Source organism: Lissotriton helveticus, chromosome 3_1, assembly GCF_964261635.1.
Source record: "Lissotriton helveticus chromosome 3_1, aLisHel1.1, whole genome shotgun sequence".
Taxonomy (NCBI): domain Eukaryota; kingdom Metazoa; phylum Chordata; class Amphibia; order Caudata; family Salamandridae; genus Lissotriton; species Lissotriton helveticus.
Window position 1 is genome coordinate 1,548,875,239 of NC_136061.1, and position 22,124 is coordinate 1,548,897,362.

At 43.3% G+C, this 22,124-nt stretch overlaps 1 protein-coding gene across 4 annotated transcripts in view; it reads right to left on the reverse strand.

Annotated features, from left to right (window-relative positions):
• SIDT2 (SID1 transmembrane family member 2) overlaps positions 1 to 22,124 on the reverse strand; it is a 224,939-nt gene that overhangs the window by 97,317 nt on the left and 105,498 nt on the right. For 2 of the 4 annotated variants that reach the window (XM_078682293.1, XM_078682295.1), the window contains 5 exons: positions 18,116 to 18,181; positions 11,147 to 11,265; positions 3,943 to 4,016; positions 3,585 to 3,651; positions 891 to 964 (listed from right to left, as the gene is read on the reverse strand). In XM_078682293.1, coding sequence (XP_078538419.1) covers positions 891 to 964; positions 3,585 to 3,651; positions 3,943 to 4,016; positions 11,147 to 11,265; positions 18,116 to 18,181 — 400 coding nt within the window. The remainder of the gene's footprint in view (positions 1 to 890; positions 965 to 3,584; positions 3,652 to 3,942; positions 4,017 to 11,146; positions 11,266 to 18,115; positions 18,182 to 22,124) is intronic. The other 2 variants (XM_078682294.1, XM_078682297.1) reach the window with 1 other exon arrangement.

Below are 22,124 nucleotides of genomic sequence, written 5' to 3' on the forward strand. Positions count from 1 at the left end.
CATCAATTTACACATGTCAAAGGAAGAGTACAGGGACTTTACTCCTGTTTAGTAGGGGTAAAGTGCACAGAGATCTAAGTCCGACTAAAACAGGGTCCAGAAAAAGGCAAAGAAATTGAAGGAACTCTGCATGCCTGTCTGTTACTAATCGTTGCACCTGGCTAGACTCAAATCATTCACCTTGACTGGCAATATACATTATTGCATGCCTGTACAATGCTCTCCTGTCACTCTGGGACAAATACCAAGGCAACCTACCATCACTGCTGTAACCAGTGTATGCCTTTAGTTATTCCTTTGTCACAAATGTGTGGATTCCACAGAGACCTACTCAATCAGACAATAATGTAAATTGCTTTCATTTTCTCTCTCTTACCTCAACCCACCACAATAACTCTTGGCTTAGTAAGCGAAGACATGAGCTCCACTTGTCAGGCATGACACCAAAGTGCTCCCCACATAGAAGAGTGTGCAATTCAACACTCTTCTAAGCAAGCATTCTCACATGGTATAGCATGTTACCTCTCCACTCTTCTGCACCTCATAAGGCGTATTAAGCATATCTAAATGCAACTACAATGTAATATGTAAGATAAAAAACTCACATTTATATGTCCATAAGATATTTATATTCACTTCTAAAAACTACATCAAAGCAGCATGATGTTTTCAAAGATGAGACTTTTTCACACTGCTAGTTTGAAAACCAACCAAGGCAGGCCCATGGATTGTTAAAACGACAGAAGGCTACATGCAACTAACAGCTGGGACCCCAAATCTGAGTGATAAACAAACACAGCCAATTCATCTGAGCCTCTGCCATATTACAGACAGAAAGGTAAAGCAGGGCAAGAGTATGTAAAAAAGACAGATGCTAGAGAGGTAAATACCTGAGGGCACCTAGTGGGTGTGCGCACAGGAAGTTGTAGTAGCAGATGTCTTGGTTCCCAGTCACATTCACAACCTGGAGGAGGAGGGTAAAAATACAATCAGCCCCAGGTCAGAATCTTGCAAGAGTGATGACTGCTGGGAATTTGGAATCAGAATTTCCAGAGAGTGCTGCAAACTGGCGCATAAAGCAATTAGACGTTAATAATAAAATATGTAGAGACTCACAGTTTAGCTCCTAAACAACTAAAGGTAAATTTAACAATGGAAATGAACTCTACACACTTTTTTCAGGAAAGAGTCTCTGACTTACAGTACTACTGAAAAACTACTTGAGACACTTAACTAAATCGTAATGGAAACCACCTTCCTATGCCATTAGTCAGAGAAAGGTCCTTTAAAGGAGACTATATTCTGAGACCATTCATGACTGGCACCTCAGATCAGTAATGGGTTCCTCAGAAGTGCTTGGGGGACAATCTACAGCCTCAGCATCTCATACTTGAATGGAATAATTTATATTTCTTCCTGCACCAGAATAAATTCCCTTTTCAACAACAGTGGGGTGTCCATGCCATTGCAGCTTGGTATGTGCCTGTAGTCCCATTTGATCTCCCTATTATTTCACTTACAAGAAGAACAAAACATTGGACACAGTTATCTCTTGCTTTACAATGTACTTCAAAATATTGCTGATTGCACAGTCTCACTACCTGGGTCAGAAAAAAATATGTGAAAAGCCACAAAAAGATAATCAGCTTCACTGGTCATGAGTACCAGAAAGAAAAAAATCTGAGTGCACTGAGGCAGCGGCTTACATATGTTGAAAACCCCCAACATTGTGACTAGAAATGTCTGACTAGAAGAGGAGAGGTGTGATGGAGCGAGATTTGGAAATATATTTATTTCAACTCGCAAAGTTAAACTTCCATAATAAAAATAATTATGTTAACGTGAACAGAGTGAATATTACTAACCAACCTAGATTAAAATGCAGTTCATGACACGTGGGAACTAATATATGTGCTCATATATGTGCTTTATGTTGCAAATGTTTGTTTGTGAAAAATAATAAACTAATCTTGTTTATCGTTTTGTCAAAATTAAATGTGGCTATTTTATAATGGCATGTGCTTATTTCTGTGTGCTCATGTTTTGTCTTTTCGTCTTTATGTTGCACAAATCTGTTTGTTGCTTCATTTGCTTCTGCTAGGTAACAGATTAATGGGTTAATAATTAGCAAAGGTGGGTGGGTAACAGAACGAACTTTATTTCTCACATTAATTGATGTTTTGTGTTTGTTTATACATTAGTTTTACGAGTGGGCCTAAAGAAAATGGCTGCCAGTGCTGCAGCTTTCGAGACTTGACCAGAGTGAAGCCTTCACTCATGCGCAGAGTATTTTGCTGAGCTGACAATGTTTAATGCAGAAGCAATCGTGGTCAAGTTGAATGTGTTCTTGGTGACATTTCCAAGGACAGGATGCTGAATGGCCTGCCAAGATTAAGAAGTGAGGAGTTTCTCCCCGGGAAAAGTATTGTTTTGAGGAAGCAAAGAGGATGGTGAAACTAAGAACAATAAGGGCTATGATGAGGCCCCGGACTTGGTCAGGAGTACGTGACCTGACAGTGGACTGACATGGCTCAGCCAATGGAAAGTTTGGATTGACAGAAAAAACGTCCGATAAAGATACTTTAGTTAGTCAGAAAAGGAATAAAACTGTCCCCATGGGAGGGAGGGGGCTCTTGCTGCTCATCTTGACGGACTCTTTGGAGCACGTAAGGATCAATAGGGCTAAATGACTTTTAACTTTATTCCTTTAGGTGAAGTGAGTTTTAGACAGGGAAAATAAGGCTTAGGTGATGGAAAACTGTTTATTTTTCATTTAACATGCTAATTGATTTTGCTTAGAACTGTCATTCTGATTTGCTATTCCTCTAATAAAATGCACTTTCCTTAAATAAATAGTTAATAAATAAGATTTTGAAAAGACAAGCTGGACTTGTTATTTCATTGTCATTACCATCAGCAGATCCATTTGCCTAAGTGACTTAATTAAATGCAAAGCCTTACAAAAACCATGGTGAAATCATTATACTGCAGTTGAATAAATGTGTATATAAATTGTGAATAGGGTTTTATTAATTAGGTCACATGATTCAGTTGCTCAAAATATGTCATGTTAGTTTATGGGCCTTGTGAGTGTTTTATGATGAGTATTGTGGAGATAGGTAGTGTTACTTATGACACATTTTCTATAGGGGCGCTGGATCAGGTGCAAGATGGGTAGTAGTCACTTGTGGAAATATGAAGGTGGAGGACTTTCTCCAAGTGTTGGGACATAACTTCTATCCTCAAAGAAAGCTCACAGATGAGCAAGCTTCTTTGGAAAGTTACTTTTTGTGGTGGTGTAGTAACTATTGCCAGGATGTAAAGTACACGCTGATTTGGGCCTTCCTCGGTTACAAATCTAGTTCAATGTTGAAAGGATTTTGGCAGGTGTGTTTACTCTCTGGTGATCTCACATGACGTGCTCCAAAGAGGGAGGATAGGACTTTCACCGGACAGCATGTTTTATGAAGGTATATGTATATACAACCAGAAGCTTGCATACCTTTAGATACATTATAGTAAATGCATGAAATGTGGAAAAAGAGCTGATCTCAACTGCCCCTCCCCCATCTCACCCCTCGTACCGTCTGGTATGTAATCACCAACTGGATGACTGGGAGTGCGTAGAAAACAGCAATTGTGGCAATATTCCTGAAAGAAAAAAACTTAGTGTGATGGAGGCTCTGCAAAATCTAAACAGTAATGCATTGAAAGGAAACCTGCAAACATCCTAAACAAGCTTTACAATATATATATATATCTCATGTGCGTCTGAGCTTAGGCAGTTTAGGATGGGGATAAAACAAAAAAGGATGACTGAACACTGCCAGACAGATGTTAAGGATGCATATATTGCAACCAGGATGCTCTAGGTCTACTTTCTCATCTGTAATCCCCATAACCCACAAACAACGTTAACTCCCTCCCTGGCTGCAAACTCACCAGAAGTAGATTTGGTACTTCTTCCTCATGACTCTTTTGTCCTTTCGAGCCAAGTCAGCCACACACAAGTATTTCTGGAAGTAAACCAGTGTGTTATATTAAATCAATGCAAATAGAGGCTTGCACCACAATCCATACAAAGTCTAATAAACACAACACTGCGTGGTTACAGAGCAGAAGAAAAATAATCTGAAGTAAATGAGAAAATTAAGAAAAAGCCTCATTCTGAACTCTGGACAAAAGCAGTGAAAAATGTGAGAGATAACAAGCATATGCATACAACAGAAGGCAGCAAGAAATAAGATACACTTAAGAGCCCAAGTTTCACAGCACCGACATGGAGAGATATGGTCCCAACATCTGGAGCATTAATTATCCTGACAATCTCTCCAAAACTGCCATAAAAAGGTTCAAACTTAAACAATTTCCTGAACAACTAATAGTAGACACCTACCTCAGTGCAGACAAGGGTAGTCTAAAGCCTGATTTCATCTTCTACACAAAACGTCCAGCAAAGTGAAGAACACTTATCTCTCTTCATCCACAAGTAACTAACACAAACAAAACTCATATGGAACCAAACTCACAAGTGCCCCCTCCCACACCTTCAAAGGGGGAGGTCGTCATTTCCAAATTTAGGATGGGAACATACTAATTTAAGCAACGAACCAACACCTCACCACCTTTGACCGTCATTTTATGACACTTATTTCTCTTATTGCGCAACACACCCCAGCACCTACTCCCTTGCAAGACCACACTGTTACAATACCTTACAACTATGCCCCCCTATGAGCTCTAATGGCTACACAGTAACCCAGACCACCGTCTTACACCTAAATAAGGAGGGCCCCATTCCCAGGCTCTCTACAGGGCTCCCCCTAGTCTCTTTGAACACAAACATGATCTACAGTATGGAACCCACCCAGCCAAAACAACCACATCACACCTCTAACCCCAACAAACAAGATTTTGCCATGAATAATATTCAGCTGCACTAGAACCATCGACTGCCCCCACTCATGTGGTACCAAAACCCTCCCCGAACTACTAAACATAACCCTTAACATAGAAAATAAAATTGACACCCTTGCAGAAGAAATCTCGCACATTAAAAAGGAACTTCGGGCCCAGACCAAATTTTTTTCCAAAGCAGACTCAATGACAGAGAAGGAGTCTCCCTATAAAAGTTCTTAAGAGTAATAACGGTAAACCTACTGGACCTCTATCCCTTAGGTCACTCACCTCACAGAGCCCTTAACCCCCTATACCCATCTGAAGCAAAATAACTTACCAAAACTTACTGCACTAAAGCATCCCATAAGAACCCCAAGCCTTTATCTTGTATTCCAGTAATCTTCGGCTCAAACAGAATCTCTCAAACAAACACAGTGCCCAGACCCCTACCATCCAACCTGTTTGTCTTGAACTGTAGATCAATACTTAAGCATGCAACTGAAATAGCTGAAACCATACTAACAAAGGACATTGCCATTACATTCCTCATTGAAACTTGGCTCAATGAACACTCAACCCCCATACTTGACGTGGTCGCACCACCTGGATATTCCATTATACGACAGGATAAACTAGGAGGCACAGGAGGTGCAGGTACAGGAGGTGGTCTAGCAATCACTCATAAATATTTTACCCGACTCAACACCTGTGAGACCACAAACTACACAAAAAGGTGCAACCCCTATCAAACTTCATACCATCTACCACCCCCTGGTGATCACTCATTCACCAATTAAAGAACTATCAGACCTGATAAGACAGACTTCTCTAAATGACACCAATGACGTGTTCTTCGGCTGCATCAATCTTCACTGGAATGACACAGATAACACCACAATCCGTAAGTCAAGAAAGTTACTGTAAATCAAAGACTTCAAACAACTCTGCAAAGAACAGACCCACAACAGCGGTGCTCCTCTAGGTGCGAAAATTATCAGATGTCAGCTTATATCTCTTAGATATAGCACGCTCAATGACGGGTCAGATCACCATCTCATACACTCCAACCTAACAGCTGACCCCAGAACTTACCAAGCCACATCTATTAAACATGCACACTGGACAAGGAACATCCCAAAATTTCCCTATCGACTCTGAAAGCCAAGATCAACGCCCAACTTCAATCACATCCTCATCTACGCATGGTCGATGACCTACCTGACCACTATAACTGAATGATAACAAACCTGCTTCACCAAGTGTCCCGCTCAAACTCAAGAGATCCAGAAAGATCCAGTCTAGATCCTGGTCCAATCCAGAGCTAAACACAGAGAGGAGACAACTAAGAATGGTTGAAAGACTATGGATACAGAAGCCTACACCAACTCACCTTGCTCTACTCAGGGCTGAAAGCCTCTCCTACAAGAAACATCTTTACAGAAAAGGGTACCTTCTTTCGTACTCAAATTGGCCAGAGCGAAAAACAGACCGAGGGATCTCTACAACATATTTAAGCAACAAACTACACACATTTCCCATTAGTAAATAATAGACACTAGTGAACGCTGTGAAGAAATAGATAACTTCTTTTCAGAGAAAATAGTGAAAATTGAACAATCTCTTACCCATGTCACAAGTCAGACACCTCAGACCTCTGACGACATACCCATCTCCATGGTAACCCCCTCTGCAGGCTCTACTTTAGACCCAAGTAACCCACAAATAAGCGAAGTCAAGAGGTTTTTTACCTACTGAAAAACATTAGCAGTTGGTCAGAGTTCAAACTGTTGACATAAGGAGAAGTCCACAAGATAATTAGAAATTTGAAATCCACATTCCATACCCCTCCCTTCCTCCTTAGTACAGAACCTTAACCATATCATCTCGCCATTCTTGACCAATATCATCAATGCTTCTCTCGTCGGGATGAGTTCCGGACCCCCTTCAACTGGGCTAAGTCACACCAATTCTCAATAAACCTGGAGCAGATCCTCATGACATCCCCAACTTCAGAGTGGCTACCAACCTTCCTTTCCTAGCTAACGCTTTGGAAAAATGCGTCTTGATTCAACTCAACCAACACATTGACATTCAACCTTCACGACACCTTCCAATCAGGATTCAGAAAAGGCTGTAGCACAGAAATCGCTATCATTAATATATCACACGACATTCTCAGATCTCTAGATGAAGGAGACTTGCTTCTTAATCCTACTTGATCTATCGTGGCAGTTAAAACAGTCAGCCGCCAAGCTTTACTTGAGACCCTCAAGAATCGCACCGACATCAACTAAACAGTCCTGAGATGGTTTATGTCCTAACTACAAGACCGCTCTCAACAAATAAAAATCAGAAGTTGTCTTTCACAACCTGCACCATTCCACAAGAATTCATCCTCGCTCCAGCCTTTTTTAACAACCTCATGGAATGCCACACAATTATTCTGAACCAAGCAGGTGTGAAATATCACCTACATGCTGACAACACACAACTTTACTACAAAACATCTTCCTACAGTGACATTTGCAATAAAAAGACCACACTAAACAAGATACAAACCTGGCTTAGCATCATTCACCTAAAACTGAGCCCCTATACGCCTATCCCCCAATGACAAGCCTTTACCAATCCAAAATGGCTCGACAGCATGGATGCTCTTAACTGTTCTCTCACACTCTCCAACTCTGTGAAGTCCCCGGGAATGATCCTAGACAAAAACATGTCAAGGAAAGAACACATCAACAACTCAGCCAAAGGGACACTCTACTTCTAAACTCCGGACCCACACACAAGGCCGGGCACCTGCTCGACCCGATATTTACCAATCTCACCGAACTGGTATGGCTCGATACAACCCCCGTATGCTGGTCTGACCATTATTTAATCAAATTTAGCCTTAAATTACCAGCCATCTCTTCTGTACAGCCTGTTTTCCCAGCCACATCAAGGAAAAACAGGAAAACTCTCGACATTATAAAATTCAACACAGTACTCTGCGATAACCCCCCCGGAAAGGCCTAAACATGGAGAGTATAGCAATAGCAACTCAACAGTGGCTCAGCAATGCCGCTGAGTCCTGCCTACCCACCCCCCACACTAAGGGTAATAGCCACCTCCCCCAGCCCCCTGGTAGAACGACTCACTTAAAACTGAGAAATCCAAATGCAAGGCATTAGAAAGACAGTGGCGAAAAGACTATGCGCCTGTCAAAAAAATGAGGTATCAAAACGCAAGAAATTTATACCATGCAGCATGCACGAAAGCTCGTGCCCTGTATGTATCTAACACCATCATGGAAGCAGCTAATAGAGCGAAAACACTGTTCAACGCGGTTAAGGAACTAGCAGGGGCGCAAACCACAGCAACTGCCCGTCCGCTAAATGAGCGACAATGTCAGGACCTCGCCCAATTCTTCACCGATAAAATCGACAAACTAATTATAGAAATCAATAGTAATAAAAATGACACTCCCTCTCAGGCTGGCATGGAGTATGCCCCCATTGTCAAGCAGACCCTAGAACACTGGCCGCCCATTACGATTGACACACTAAAGTCTATCTTCAAGACCATCAAATCTGGCTCCCCTTGCGATCCTATTCCTATCAATATAATGAAACAACTGGACACCCCCTCCCTTGGAATCATTGTCGACACATTAAACTCTTCCTTGGAACTCTCTATAGTTCCCACACTTTGGAAACACGCCATGGTGAAACACGCCATGGTGAGCCCATTACTGAAGAAACCCACAGCAGACCCCGAAATATTGTTAAATTACAGACCCATCTCACTTCTCCCTGCCTTTTCGAAACTTCTGGAAAGACACGTTCACTCCGCCCTGACTCATTTCACTGAAGAAAATTCTCTCCTCCACCCGTCACAATCAGGCTTCCGAGCAGGTTTCTCCACAGAAACTGCTCTGCTGGGAGTCACCGAAACCATCCGGAAACTCCTTGACGACGGTCAAACGGTTGCCCTCATTCTCCTCGACTTGAGTGCGGCCTTTGATACCTTGTCGCACAAAAGGCTACTAACCACGCTAGGAAAAATGGGATCTGTGGCGCTGCTCTTGAGTGGATCAGGTCCTTTCTGGAACAACGGACGTTTCAAATTACATCGTCCATATCGTGCTCTGGATTGTTCAGCACCCCCCACGGAGTGCCTCAGGGCTCTATCCTGAGCCCGTTGTTCTTTAATCTTTACCTTAGACTCCTGGCCGACTTAGGGGATAGATCTGGACTCACCCTCATGACCTACGCTGACGACTCACAGATCATTTTCTCTCTGTCAGAATCCAGTCCACAAACCCCGTCTCTCCTTAAACAAGGTCTCCACAACATCTTCAGCTGGATGACCAACAACCAGCTAAAATTAAATGGAGAAAAGACAGAGATCCTCCTTCTGGGTAAACAATGAGACCTGTGGAACGCCTCCCACTGGCCTTCCCAGATGGGAAATCTCCCAACACCAGTCACCCAAACACGTAACTTGGGGATCATTGTGGACAGCTCCCTCTCCATGAAACAACAGGCCAGTAAAGTCGCAGGCCTTTGTTTTACCATCCTGAAGTGGCTTAAAAAAGTCCTATGGATGCTGCCCATCTCTACCCAAAAAAACGTAGTCAATGCCCTCATTACATCTCGGCTTGACTATGGAAACATCTTATACCTGGGTGCAAATAAAGCGGTCATACGGCGGTTACGGCTTGTCCAGAACTCAGCTGCAAGGCTTCTATGCGAAATTCCAAAAACCGCCAGTGTTTCATCTCACCTGCGTGATCTGCACTGGCTCAGGGTAGAAAACCGGATCAGATTTAAAGCCCTGAGCTATATGTTCAGGATAAAAGCAGGCACCGCACCTAAATACCTGCAGGCATTAGTTCATCCATACACTCACAAAAGAAACCTACGGTCACAATCAGCAGCCAACTTCTGTGTGCCTAGGTTCAAACTTTCTAGAATGGGAGGCAGATCCTTTTCACATCAAGGACCTACCCAGTGGAATGCACTCCCGCCCCACATTCGCAAGGAGGTCAGTTACTCTAGGTTCAGGAAAAACATTAAAACCTGGCTGTTCGAACAATAAACAAGAACGACCCCGCAAACCCTTACCACTCTTCTGTGCTGTGTCTCTGCGCCGGGAAACCCTTTTTGGGTAGCTTTTTGCGCCTTACAAGTTTAAAAAATAAAATAAATATAAAATACACCCTAAAACAACTGAGGAAAATCAAACCGTTTATCCCACCTGAAAACCTAAAGACTGTAGTACAATCACTAGTCCTCTCAAAACTCGACAACATCATAATTAATGGGACCCCTAAAAGCCACCTTACGCCCCTAAGAACAACTCTCAGTGCAGCCACCAGACTCCTCACAGGTACCAAAGGATTTGAACACTTCTCACCCGCTCTCAAGAGTCTCAATTGGCTCCCCATAGAATCAAGATGCATCTTCAATAAAGCCTGCATCACCCAATAAGTCCTTCACCCCCTAAATATTTGGAAAACAAACTATCAAGAGTGGGTAGAAATTTGGCATTAGAAGCTTAAACTTTCTCCTTCCCATCACTCGAACTAAAAAAAAACATCCTAGAAACATTCCTTCTCAGGTAATACTCCCTGGATTTGGAACTCACTTCCCATAGATCTCCGCTGTATCCCTCTTATACTTTCTTCAAACGGAACCTCAAATTACTATTGCTGAACAAATACTACAACCTGCTCCCATGAGCCCGCCACACCAACATGATCATTGACATGGCCTCTTCAACCAGCGTCTAATCTGTCACTAATGACACAGATGAATAATGTTATACTTATGATACCTTCTAACTTACATATATGTCACATTTTTTTCCTTTTGGATAGACTATATCAACCATGATTTTTTGTATTAATGCTATGATCTCTGTTCCCATGCAATGTAAAGCACTCTGATACCACCAGGTCAAGCCAGTGCTTTGTAAAACTCTCAATAAATACATAAATTAAGAGTCTAGGACAGATGTATGTTTGCCAACAAGAGGGATGTGTGTAAGAACAGAAAAGATTTAGGTAGAATGCGAGAAGCAGCATGAACACGAATAGGAGAAGAAAGAAAGTAACCAAAAGCTAAGTGCCTATAAGGGAGCTAAAGTGCTACGGCAGATAAGAGGAAGAATGGGTAAAATCAGGTGCAACACTGGGTAGGGATTCCTGGAGCAACACAGTGATGCACAATTCATCAGTGTTTAAAGGGACAACATTTACCTTGGTTCTGATGACATTTTTGTCAGATTCGATGTCAACTAGTGTGTCATAGTCATCCTCTTCCACAGAGCTCAGAGACTCCAGGCGAGGTCGACTGGCAAGGTTCTCGAGGGAACGATCTAGGGGACACAAGGAAAAAGTAGATGTGAGGTGAACAGTTAATGCTGCCATGCAACAGAAAAAATTAAGAGGCTCACCAAGATAAACTCTCACACTGCAAGCAGATCACCCATGGGTGAAGTTATGGCACTGCTGCCAAATTTCAGATAGCAGAACACTCATACGTGAGCAGAGGCCAGACCAATGCTGCAATGGTCTGCTAACAGGAACGGCCATTTTCACACATCATTGAAACTGACATCCCACCAGTTTTTATTTTCAAACATCCCATGTGATGATGCTTTCAACTCTCTACAAGATCAGGACTGTTCAGTTTTGCATACTCTAGATTGTCTTTGCTAGGAAAAGTGGCACTACACATTAAAGTATTTCTGTAATCAAGTTGTCCTGTTAAATGACTTGAAATCCTAGGCAAACCTCTTGCAAACTCAAAAGCAGTGAACTGATGGTCTGGTGGTAGTTGCAACCTGAATAAACTAAGTTAAAGAAACCATAAGATATTCTGAATCTGTACAACTGGACACTGATTACAGCCAAGCACACCATTTAAAAAGGGCTATGGCCATCTCTTGCCACTTCCTTCGCCAAAATGCCCCATCAAGTTTCTGTCTTAACAAAATATAGATCAGCCAGGGCCATCACCATAAATACATTAGACTACGTTAGGGACTTGGCCGAACAGAGTTGCATATGGCGCCATATGAGGAATCCACCTTCAAGACACACAGAGACCAACATATATCTTTAAGGCAGGTGCATTCAAAAAGTCACCAAGCTTAAAGCATGTGACTGGTTACACTCTGGTCCAAATAACTCTCCACCTGTGTAACAGCTTCACAGCCTGCATCTAGGTCTGTTATTAGCACAGTAGTAAAAACACACAAAAGGTATGGCAGCTACATTTCTTTCGAACCTCACCCCACAGGGAATTCCAGCTGCAGGAACACAGGCTCCAAAGATTATGGACAGAAAGGCCTCACGCACATTTTCGTGGCAAGCTTCATCGGCCAATCTGCCCCACCGTGTTATGACAGTGCCAACACTGTCTCAAACTTATTGACAGGATCGTATTCTTCCATTTAGTAAGGTTGGTGTGAGAAGTTGGCCTGGCATATGATGTCCACTATTCTAGTGGGGCACCTTGCACCAGTCCAAACTACCCTTATTGATGGTAGGTTTAGACAACCTTTATAGAAAGCTATCCTAGTGGTAGCTGTGGAGAGCAGCCTTCAGGCTAAGTCTTGAAGGAAAGTAAAGCAGCTTGTTTTACCGGTCTTTAATCTCTTGAAAGATCAAATGCGAGAGCACCACACCAGGTATATATATATATATAAAATATATGTATTTATTCTAAACACAACCCCTCTAGTCTCTTTATGAGGCTAGAGGCAAAAGTACAATACAAGAACATAAATAACACACAGTAAATTAGCACAGTAGACGTTTTGCCCTAGGGGGTATACATACCGCTCTCAACACAGAGACCAGCCCTACAGCCTGTAGAACAGCCAGGGCAACCAGGAACCACCCAAGGTAGTGACGCAGGAGACCCACGGGGGACGCGTGCAGTGTCCAAACACAGCCACAAATCACCATTGACTTCTATGGAGAAAGTTTAAGTTATAGTTTTAAAGTTTAAGGACACTTAGGAGTGGACTACGGTAAAACCCTTTTAGTACTGGACACTTCGAGAGTCAAGACCCACGGGAGCACCGAAGTACCGGTGTTACCTCACCCAGAAAAGCCGGGTGCATAGGTGTCTTTTCCTGTCGGGTTTCGCCGTCGATTCCAAAGAAGAGCTGCAAAGAAGTGCTGCAGGCATCCGGTGAAGAGTGTCCGGATGGATCCAAGAGAGGATCGGAGATCTGAAGAACCTGAAAGCAGAGGGGTCAGAGTCTGGGTCACTAGCCAGTGACCAGGATGGCGACAATAAGGTGCCAGCCGATGTCGGGTGCTTTCAAGTGAAGTAGGTGAAGCTTGACTCTTCAGCCACGAGGTCCAGGAGGCGTCGACGACGACCAGGAGCTGGATTCGAGCTGTCCCATGTCGGATGTCGAGTCCTGCAGCGTCGGTATCCGGATTGGACCAAACAAGCCTTGGCAACAGCACCCCACGCTAGATGACAAGATTGGCTTCGGTGCAGACCAGCAAGGTCTGAGGGACTCACCCTTTGGAGGGGAGATAGGGAACGTCTGGAGCAACCAGGAAAGCCCTAGAAACAAAAGGATTGTCCTTCGTGGGGACCCACCAGTCGACGGACTAGGGATCGCAAAGGCGCCTTTAGCGGAAATGCTGAAAGCGGGCCCACGGAACACTTGTGAAGTGTAGGCCCACAATCTTCGAGGCAATAGGTGCTCAGGGCTTGGACTACAAGTATCCCAATGCACAACTTCGGGAAAGCTCGGGAAATCGATGCACTAGCAAATGTGCAGGATGTCCAGGAGTACCGGTCCCACGTCTCTCGTGATAGTTACAGGTCTCAGCTTTGCTGGGGACTCGTGTCAGTCTCGGAGAGGTCTGGAAGTCCGTGTCCTGTGTTGCAGATTCTTCGGGATCCGCCAGGAGCCTTGAAAATGCAGACCAGCAAGGTGCTTCTTTGGTGCCTGTTTGAACAGGGGAGTCACTCCTTGACCCCAAAGGAGATTTCTTCCGTCTTCCAGTCGATATGTAATGTCGAAGGTCCAAGATTTCTGTATCAGAGTTCCGTCCAGGGTAATTTAAAGTCTCAGTGACTGGGTTCCTATACTTATACTAAGTTTAGGGGTTGGACTAACTCTAGGATCCCACCTATGGTATGACCTGGGGAGGGGGTGGTTACACCCCTTCCCCTTTGTCCAGTTTCGCCCCAGAGCTGGGGCTGAGTGCCCCAGCAACCGTTTTGAACTGGGAAATGCTTGGGACACCTTGTGTGCCCCAGGCAGTGTCTGAAAAGCATTCACTGAATGCAACCCATCCTGCCCCAATACACTAAAGCCTGTCTGGGGAGGTGCTGGCACCTCCCTGGACAGGAAACCTATTATCCAGGCCTCCCCTGCCAGAGTTTCGTCCAGCAACAGGAGGCCAGACTTGTGTCTGTGGCAGCAGCATCCATTTTGTGATGCTGAGGCTCTTTTAAACATTTACCGGGTAAGTAAGTGTGTACATGTCTTCTCCCTCTAGAAGGGTGGAATGCTCCCCCCGCCGCCAGAACTGGCGGAGGGGGGGGGGGGGGGGGGGGGGGGGGGCTAGTATTCCAAAGTGTTTGGCACGAAACACGACATGTAATGATAAAGCCATTCCAAAGTTAGCATTAACCGCGAGGATTATAATGCACTTAAGAGTATATGGTCTGGCTATATCATAGCACAGCTATAAGAGAGGGATTCCGAAAGCTGCAGAGGGGCTCAGCTCATGCTAGGGCACCCGCTCACACAAAACCAAGCACTCTGCCTTCAGGATTGTCAAGGCCTGCCATAGGAGTAACTTATAGGTTTATATGTGTCTATATATGTAGGCAGGTATAGGTATACTAGATCTAAGTAAGGGGTGCTTACACCACCTTACCCAGGCTCAAGTGCAGACCTGTGGAGCCATTTTGGAAGGCTTCCCAGGGGTGGCATAATACATGCTTCAGCCCCTGGTAGGCCTCTGGGGTACCAATGCCCTTGGTACCTAAGGTACCATATACTAGGGACTCACAAGGGTAACCCAGTAACCAATCTGGAGTGTACCTAATGTACAGGTAACCAATTTAGAGAGAGAACACCTAGGCTGTGGTCCTGATTAGCAGGGCCACAGTCAGACTAAAGTCGATAAACCAGTGAAACACTGCAAAAAGTGGGGGCAACCATGGGAAGCAGATCCTACTCTCCTACAGTTGGGACCACCGTGGTAGCAGTCTCCTATCACGGTGGTGCAGACTGGCCGATGAAGCATGCCACGAAAATGTGAGGGAGGCCTTTCTATTCATAATCTTTGGAGCCTGTGTTCCTAGCGTGGAAATACCTTGAGGGATGAGATTTGAAAGGAATTCGTTGGCATACCTTTTGTGTGTTTGTATGCAAGTTGTGGAAGATGTAGTGCAGTTCTTTTTAATCCTCTATCTTCCTTTTGGGTGAAACCATTAGCAAAGGAGTGGCACTGTAATCTACTGCTCCAGACAGAAAGCTTTGGAGGTCTTACATACCTGTTGAATAGCAATGAAGCAGAAAGGCACATTGGGAACCACACGATCCTAGACACGGCTCAGTTTAGAAAGAAGCAGAAAATGTGACTATTTAATCAGATTTAACAGTCTGCTGCTACTGGACAGCTAAATGGAGGTGCAGAGCACCAGGATACTCCTTGGAATGGCAGTGCCCTATACAAGTACCTTTTCTTTCATTCATTCATTCGTTCGTTCATGTGACCATGGGAATGCAGGCAATACGTGCAGACTCTAATGAATAGTTGATTGATTAGGGTTAATGATCACACCATCTATTCTCCTCCCACCCTTCCAATCCTTGCTGGGGTGGGGGACGGACACGGATCACAAGCCTCGTACACTGATTGCAAGGTACATATATCGATCAGAATGCCTGATAAACAAAAAGATTCCAAGTAACAGACGGAGGAAAATTATCATGCACTTGTCACAAGTGCCCTTCATTAATCACAAGTGACAGGCAATGATCAAGAAGTGCACACTGAGGCCTGGTGGAGTGAACAGCCTGCAAGTGATGTGCACAGATTAGAAATGACAATCAACACAATTGGTTTATTTCCAATGTTTCAAGTACTAAATCCTTAGGATTTGTTTAATGTTTGCGGGAGAGAACAGAACACGGACCACTCATTGTGGGAGTCCAGGATACCTGGCTTCTGACAGACTGAAAATATCTTATCCAATGCTAGCACGGCTAGGGTTCTGCATAAAAGGTAGCAAATATGTGAGGGATTAACACCACCTACAGCCTCCTATAGACAATGTAAGTTATATTTAGGAAAGACATGGACATGCAACCAAGCAACGCTAAAGCTTACCACCATGCAACAGTCTGAATTACATCTCTAGCTAGTGGTTTATTTTGTAAAGTGGACTGAAAAGAGCGGCCAGTAACACATCACAGGGTTTGGCAATTGAAAAAATGTGATGAAATACATCTTAATGCAAGTTCAGTATCTTAAATAGGATTAGCTATCTCTCAATGAAAAGCTCAGCATTTTGAAGAATGCAGAACTCAGTATCACAAAGACTAACCTGGAATGATTCTGAAAGCAGTGACTGGTATCTTAAAGTAGAGTCTGGACCGAGACTCTGTTCTGGGTTTGTTATGCCAAACAACAACATAAACACTTAATGCAGAGCACCTTCAAAGAACCATATGAAAGTATTCTCAATAAAGAGCTTGGTAATAACCAACAGAATGGATCCTTTTTCCATGCCAAGCTCAGTTTCAAAGTAAAAACCTAAATGTTCCAATCTGCACAGATTCTTATTTCAAAGAACTGCCTGGTACACTTTGCAACCCTGAGCTCTGTAGCCTGAAGATTGGTCTTGAATGGCGGTATCTCGTACCTGAAAATTTTGAACGATAACCTTAAATTCTTCTCTGTGGTGAACTCACAATCTTAAAGAATGGCCCAGGAATACATACTTATGATGTTTAACGGCAAAAATAAGAGTCCTTGATAGTACAGAGGGCTGTGTTCTGTTCTCCCAGAAAGCAAAAGGCAATTTGAATTTGCCAAATTAGTGGCAGTTTACATCATTAAAGGGGAGTGGGGGTAATCTGACAATATTAGGAGTGTTGAGCTAGACCGTAAGCAGAGCCTGACTTGAGTGGCAAAAGAAATCAGGGATTAAAAGGGATTTTAATATTTACCCAAGTTGTAGCAAGTGCATCCTCTAGAATTGACCAATAGGAAAATCCAGAGATTTCTACACAGGCCTGGTGCTTTTTCAGGACTATTAGGGATTAAGGAGAGAAGCTACATGACAGGATCAGCTCTAAATTACTCAGCAGCACTGAGGTAAAATCAAAGCATTTTAGGTGTGCCTGACTTGCAAGTGATTCTACCCCTTTTACACCAACCTTTTGTGATGAGTCCCAACTCGCAAGTACAAGCCTCTGTCTACCATACTGGTAGAGAACCAGGACAAGGAGCAGGAGCAGACAAGGGCCCTACTCTTTACCCACCTGTCTAACATTACCCGGGAAGCTCCACATTACCTTCATCAGGCAATCTCAGCATTACCATAGAGATCTTGCTTGCTGCATGGATAATGCAGCATGAGGGGCTTCCACAGAAAATGGTGCTTTAAGGCGCCCAGCAGAGAAAACTGATATCACAAGACTGCCGGACAGGACAAGCTAGGCTCAGATGAGCTGCAAAGAAAGTTAAGGAAATTCAGGCCCACGCCATGTATACAAGTATAACTGTGCTGAATTAAGGGCTAAGCGTGCAGTACAATACATCCCTCTTTAAGTGTGCTGCAACACAAGCAAAGGTGCAGTGCGGCGCAGAGAAGGGTCAGCTGTACTGCCAACTGGGCTAATGGCGTTGCACAGTACATGCAAAGCTGAGCTGTGCCCCAGAAGGACTGAGCCTGCTGCACTGCACACATAAGGTAGAGCTGTGTTATCATGCCACTTTCTGAGATCCAACGCACTTATAAGAATGAGGCCAGAGAGTTTATAAGGCTCAACCCACGTAAGGCAGCCATAGCAGCGTGCTGCCTTTTCAATTAGTGAAGTATTCTATCCTCTGAAGTAGGGAAATGCCTGCATCCCTCTCCCAACTCCTGTTTGGTTCTGCCTGCGGTCAGCTTCCAAGTCTTTTTCATGATACAGGTTTTCCCAGACTCTCAATTTTGCCCATGTGTACCCATATAAATATAGACAGGTCTCCACTGTTTGGTGCTGGGGAGTCGTCGCTTGAACCGGTCCAGGCCTTTAAAGGAAATTAACAGTTATTTACGCTCCAATATATTTAGGTTTTATGAGATTTGTTTTGACCTCACAGCCCATACTAAAAGTTCAGAGCGGCTTCTAAAAACAAACAAAAACAAAAAGACGGCATTGCACAGATATTGTACAAAATGTAAAGCTGAAGACAGAACGATTGTCTGAAGAAAAGAAGAAAGGATCTTATTCTTAGAAGGTGCCCAAGAATCTGTGATATGCGTTAACCACAGACTAACTTACCTTCGAGGCTAAAATAACGCCAGCTATGCTATAGTGAAACAGAAGAGTATGGCAGGTGTGGCAGCTGTACAGTAGCACAAGAACAGAAGCATTGCAGGGCATGATTCAATGTGCAGTCTGGGCTGTAGGTAAGTGTGAGAGGTGAATGCTAGGGTGTAGTGCACTCTGTGGGTTTTAGATGGGCAGCACAGAAATATGTAAAGTGCAATGAGCCTCAGTACACAATGTGACAAGCAGGCTGGGCCGCAGGGCATGATCTGAGAACTACTGGATAACGTTGGCCCAAAACTCTATCTAGTCACTTTTATGGCAAGCAAAATTGTTTCTGGAGTGCAGTTGCATTACAAGTACTCTGGGCAGAGCTGCTTAACTCACAGATTACAGAATATTTTGAAACAATAAAATGCTCACACTGTAACATTTTGACCGTTGATAGGGGACATAATGTTAAACATGCCATGTAAAACAATCATAATCAGCAAGAACTTTGAGTTGCATCACAGTGCTTCATTTCATTTTTAGAATCCTCTGTGCAGTTTTCAGAAGGTACAACAAACGCATGCTTAGTCTCCTGAGGAGGGCAAGATACAGCTTTCTCAACACAGTTGGAAGTAGTGCTATGTCTAACGGAGTACTTCTGTAATGAGGTAAAGTCAGTCTCATGTAAGGGTAACAGTGCATCCTGTTAGAGAAGCCTGAAAAGTGGAGTCACTGTCTCAGAGCAGCCTACGATGTGATATGTGTGGGAGAAGGATGAGATGGTGCCTGTCTAGTCTACTAGTGGAAACACTGCTGTTACACTTTAACGCAACTCAAAGTTCTTGCTGATGGTTATGATTGTATGGAATGATATCCATGCACACAAAGCTCTCCACAACCAAGGCCCCAGATACCTCAACGACCGCCTGACCTTCTACGCTCCCGCCCGCCAACTACGTTCCACCAGCCACGCCCTCGCTGCCGTTCCCCGCATCCGAAGAGCCACCGTGGGAGGAAGATCCTTCTCCTACCTGGCTGCCAAGACGTGGAACTCCCTCCCCATCCACCTCTGCCTGACCCGAGACCACCTCGCCTTCAGGAAGCAACTCAAGACCTGGCTGTTCGAGCAGTAAGGGACCCCAAGCGCCTTGTGACCCTCCGGGTGAGTAGCGCGCTATACAAATGCCCTGATTGATTGATTGATTGATATGTATACCATTATGTACTGCTACTGAAGCATTTTGATGCACCTTCATGTTCCTGCAGATTGTTACGATTGTATCAAATTACATGTTTAACATTATGAAATTGATCATTGGTCAAAATATTAAGGTGTGTGCATGGCATTGTCTCCAACGAAGATCAGTTAAGCAACGTGGGCTTGAGAAGTCGGGGAGGAGGAATAGTCCTGATGCGGCCTTCGCACACTAAACTTCTGCAGATACAGACAGTCGGGCTCTGCAGTACTGTGGGAGTAACATCAGGCCAGCACACTCTTAAAAGTAGCGATGGATCAGAAATAAAGACATGCACCCACTAAAGATAGTGGAATTGCAAACACAAAGAGCTTTCATTTCTCTCCGACTAGAGCTTCCTCCTTTTCTGTACACCATATCTCATGAAGATACTTGCTATATGCAAGTGTGACCTGTGCTTGACGGGACCTTCTAGCAATGGGGAGCAGAGTCCCACCCATCATTCAAGAGCAAAGGCCCCTTCCTGCTAATGAGGAGCAAAGGCTTCCTCAGTACTGAGCAGCAGACTGTCCCCCACCAATGAGGAGCTGGTATCACCAATCAATGAAAAGTGGCGTCTTCAGACCAAATGAGGAGTCTGGTCCACCTTACATGAAATAAGCGATCCTCTTCTGAAAGAATGTGGTACAAAAGGACCCACCTCCCTGATTTTCTCCAGAGCCATGAATAAAGAAGGTGAACCCTTATTCACCTTTTAATAACTGTCACTACTTCAATAGTGGTGGCCACTTATGTGTATACTGGAGTATTATCTAGCATCTGTGACTAATTACCCTGTTTCCCCTACCCAATCTTGGTGTCTGCAACCCATTATACAAGCTTTGTAGATTATGTGCCAAAGCCAGTTTCATGTGAGTCTACCGAATTGAGTGTGCCTGAAATGGGAATGCATTTCTCCATAACAAGAATAAACATATATCTGGAGTGGGTGCAAGGAGAGTTTTTTTTAAATAATCTGCATAATTTACCTTTCCAGTCAAGCACTGTTAAAGTTACTAAATAGATTTTAGATCACCTCGGATGTAACTTTCAAAATTGGCTCTGAAAGTGTTGCACAGTTATGAGTTTAAAACATTCTAAAAATAGGTAGTTGGCTATTGTGTAAAGTGGCTGAAAGTGCCTTACAGATGCTATGGAGTTTCACATCAGACTACTAGTTCAGAAGATGTGTTTAAGTGAGTTTATGATAAAAAAAAATCAAAAAATCCAATTAAAAAACATAAGGCTAATGTGACATTATAGTTAGGTACGGTAATAAGGTCTTATCTTACATTACAAAACTTCAGAAAATAAAAAAAACGACGCTTAAAGAGACATTTGTTGACGCTCTAATTTAATAATTGGTAGGGTTGATGTGTAGGATTGGGACTGTCTGAATCTTCATAAGATATATTGTCCAAAGCCAACTTAGAAAATCTTCCCAAGACAAGATTGAAAGTCAAAACCAAAAAGGTATATTCGTAATGAAGATCATTACAGAAAGCAAAAAAAGTAGTTAGTTAGGGAATCAGAAATAAATCCCTCTATAGTAAATCAAAATATTGCACCACAATCAACAGGCAGTCCAACTAGAATTAATGTAATATGTGGAAGGGGTTGAACGTTCCGGAGGTGTCCGTCCTCTTACAATGGGATGTTTTGCTTGGAACAAGATGTCCAGAACTGCGAAATACCGGACCCACTGAGAAGAGAACTGAAGTTAGGTTGGGGAAAAGAGCATGTAAAGAGATTTTAAAGTACACTCCTCTATCCTAATGGATAGCCAATATGAATGTAGCACACGTCTTAGCAGGGCAATGTCCAATTTATTGATCAAAATGCTTTTGGTAGACCAAAGTGCACAGGAAGTGCAGCCACAAGTCTTTCACCCCCTATGGCGGACCGGCCTGGAGCTTTTTCCAAGGCTGGAAATAATAAGTAAGTATAAAGCCAAACATCAAAACAATCCCAATTTGTGTATTAAATTCAAGTTCCAATATGTAGAGTAAAGAGGCCCATTGCATGATCCATACATGAACAATTGGACTGCATCCAACAAAAAATGCCATAATTGAAGAAAAAGTAAATATGTGATAAAAATGCCCCACAATTCAATAAGCAGAGCGATCATAGCTGAAGCTGTATTCTCAATGATTTTATGAAAATGGAAAAAAACACAGAAACACATGCACATGAAAAAAGGCTTCACAAAGTTCGCATACGTTTAATATCAATGTATATAAATGCAAGCTGGTTGCAGCCTAGTCATTCTGACTTAAACTAATCTGAATCAAGCATTGTTTAAATTAATTTCTAATTAATAAATACAATCTAACATTCCAACTTCTGATACTTTTTTAATTATCAGACTACACTGGACTATACTACAGCACTTTATTATTCATGGTTAGTTCCTTTGATGTCTTCTTCTGTAACTCCCTCAAATCAACGTCCACTCTGGATTTAATTTAATCA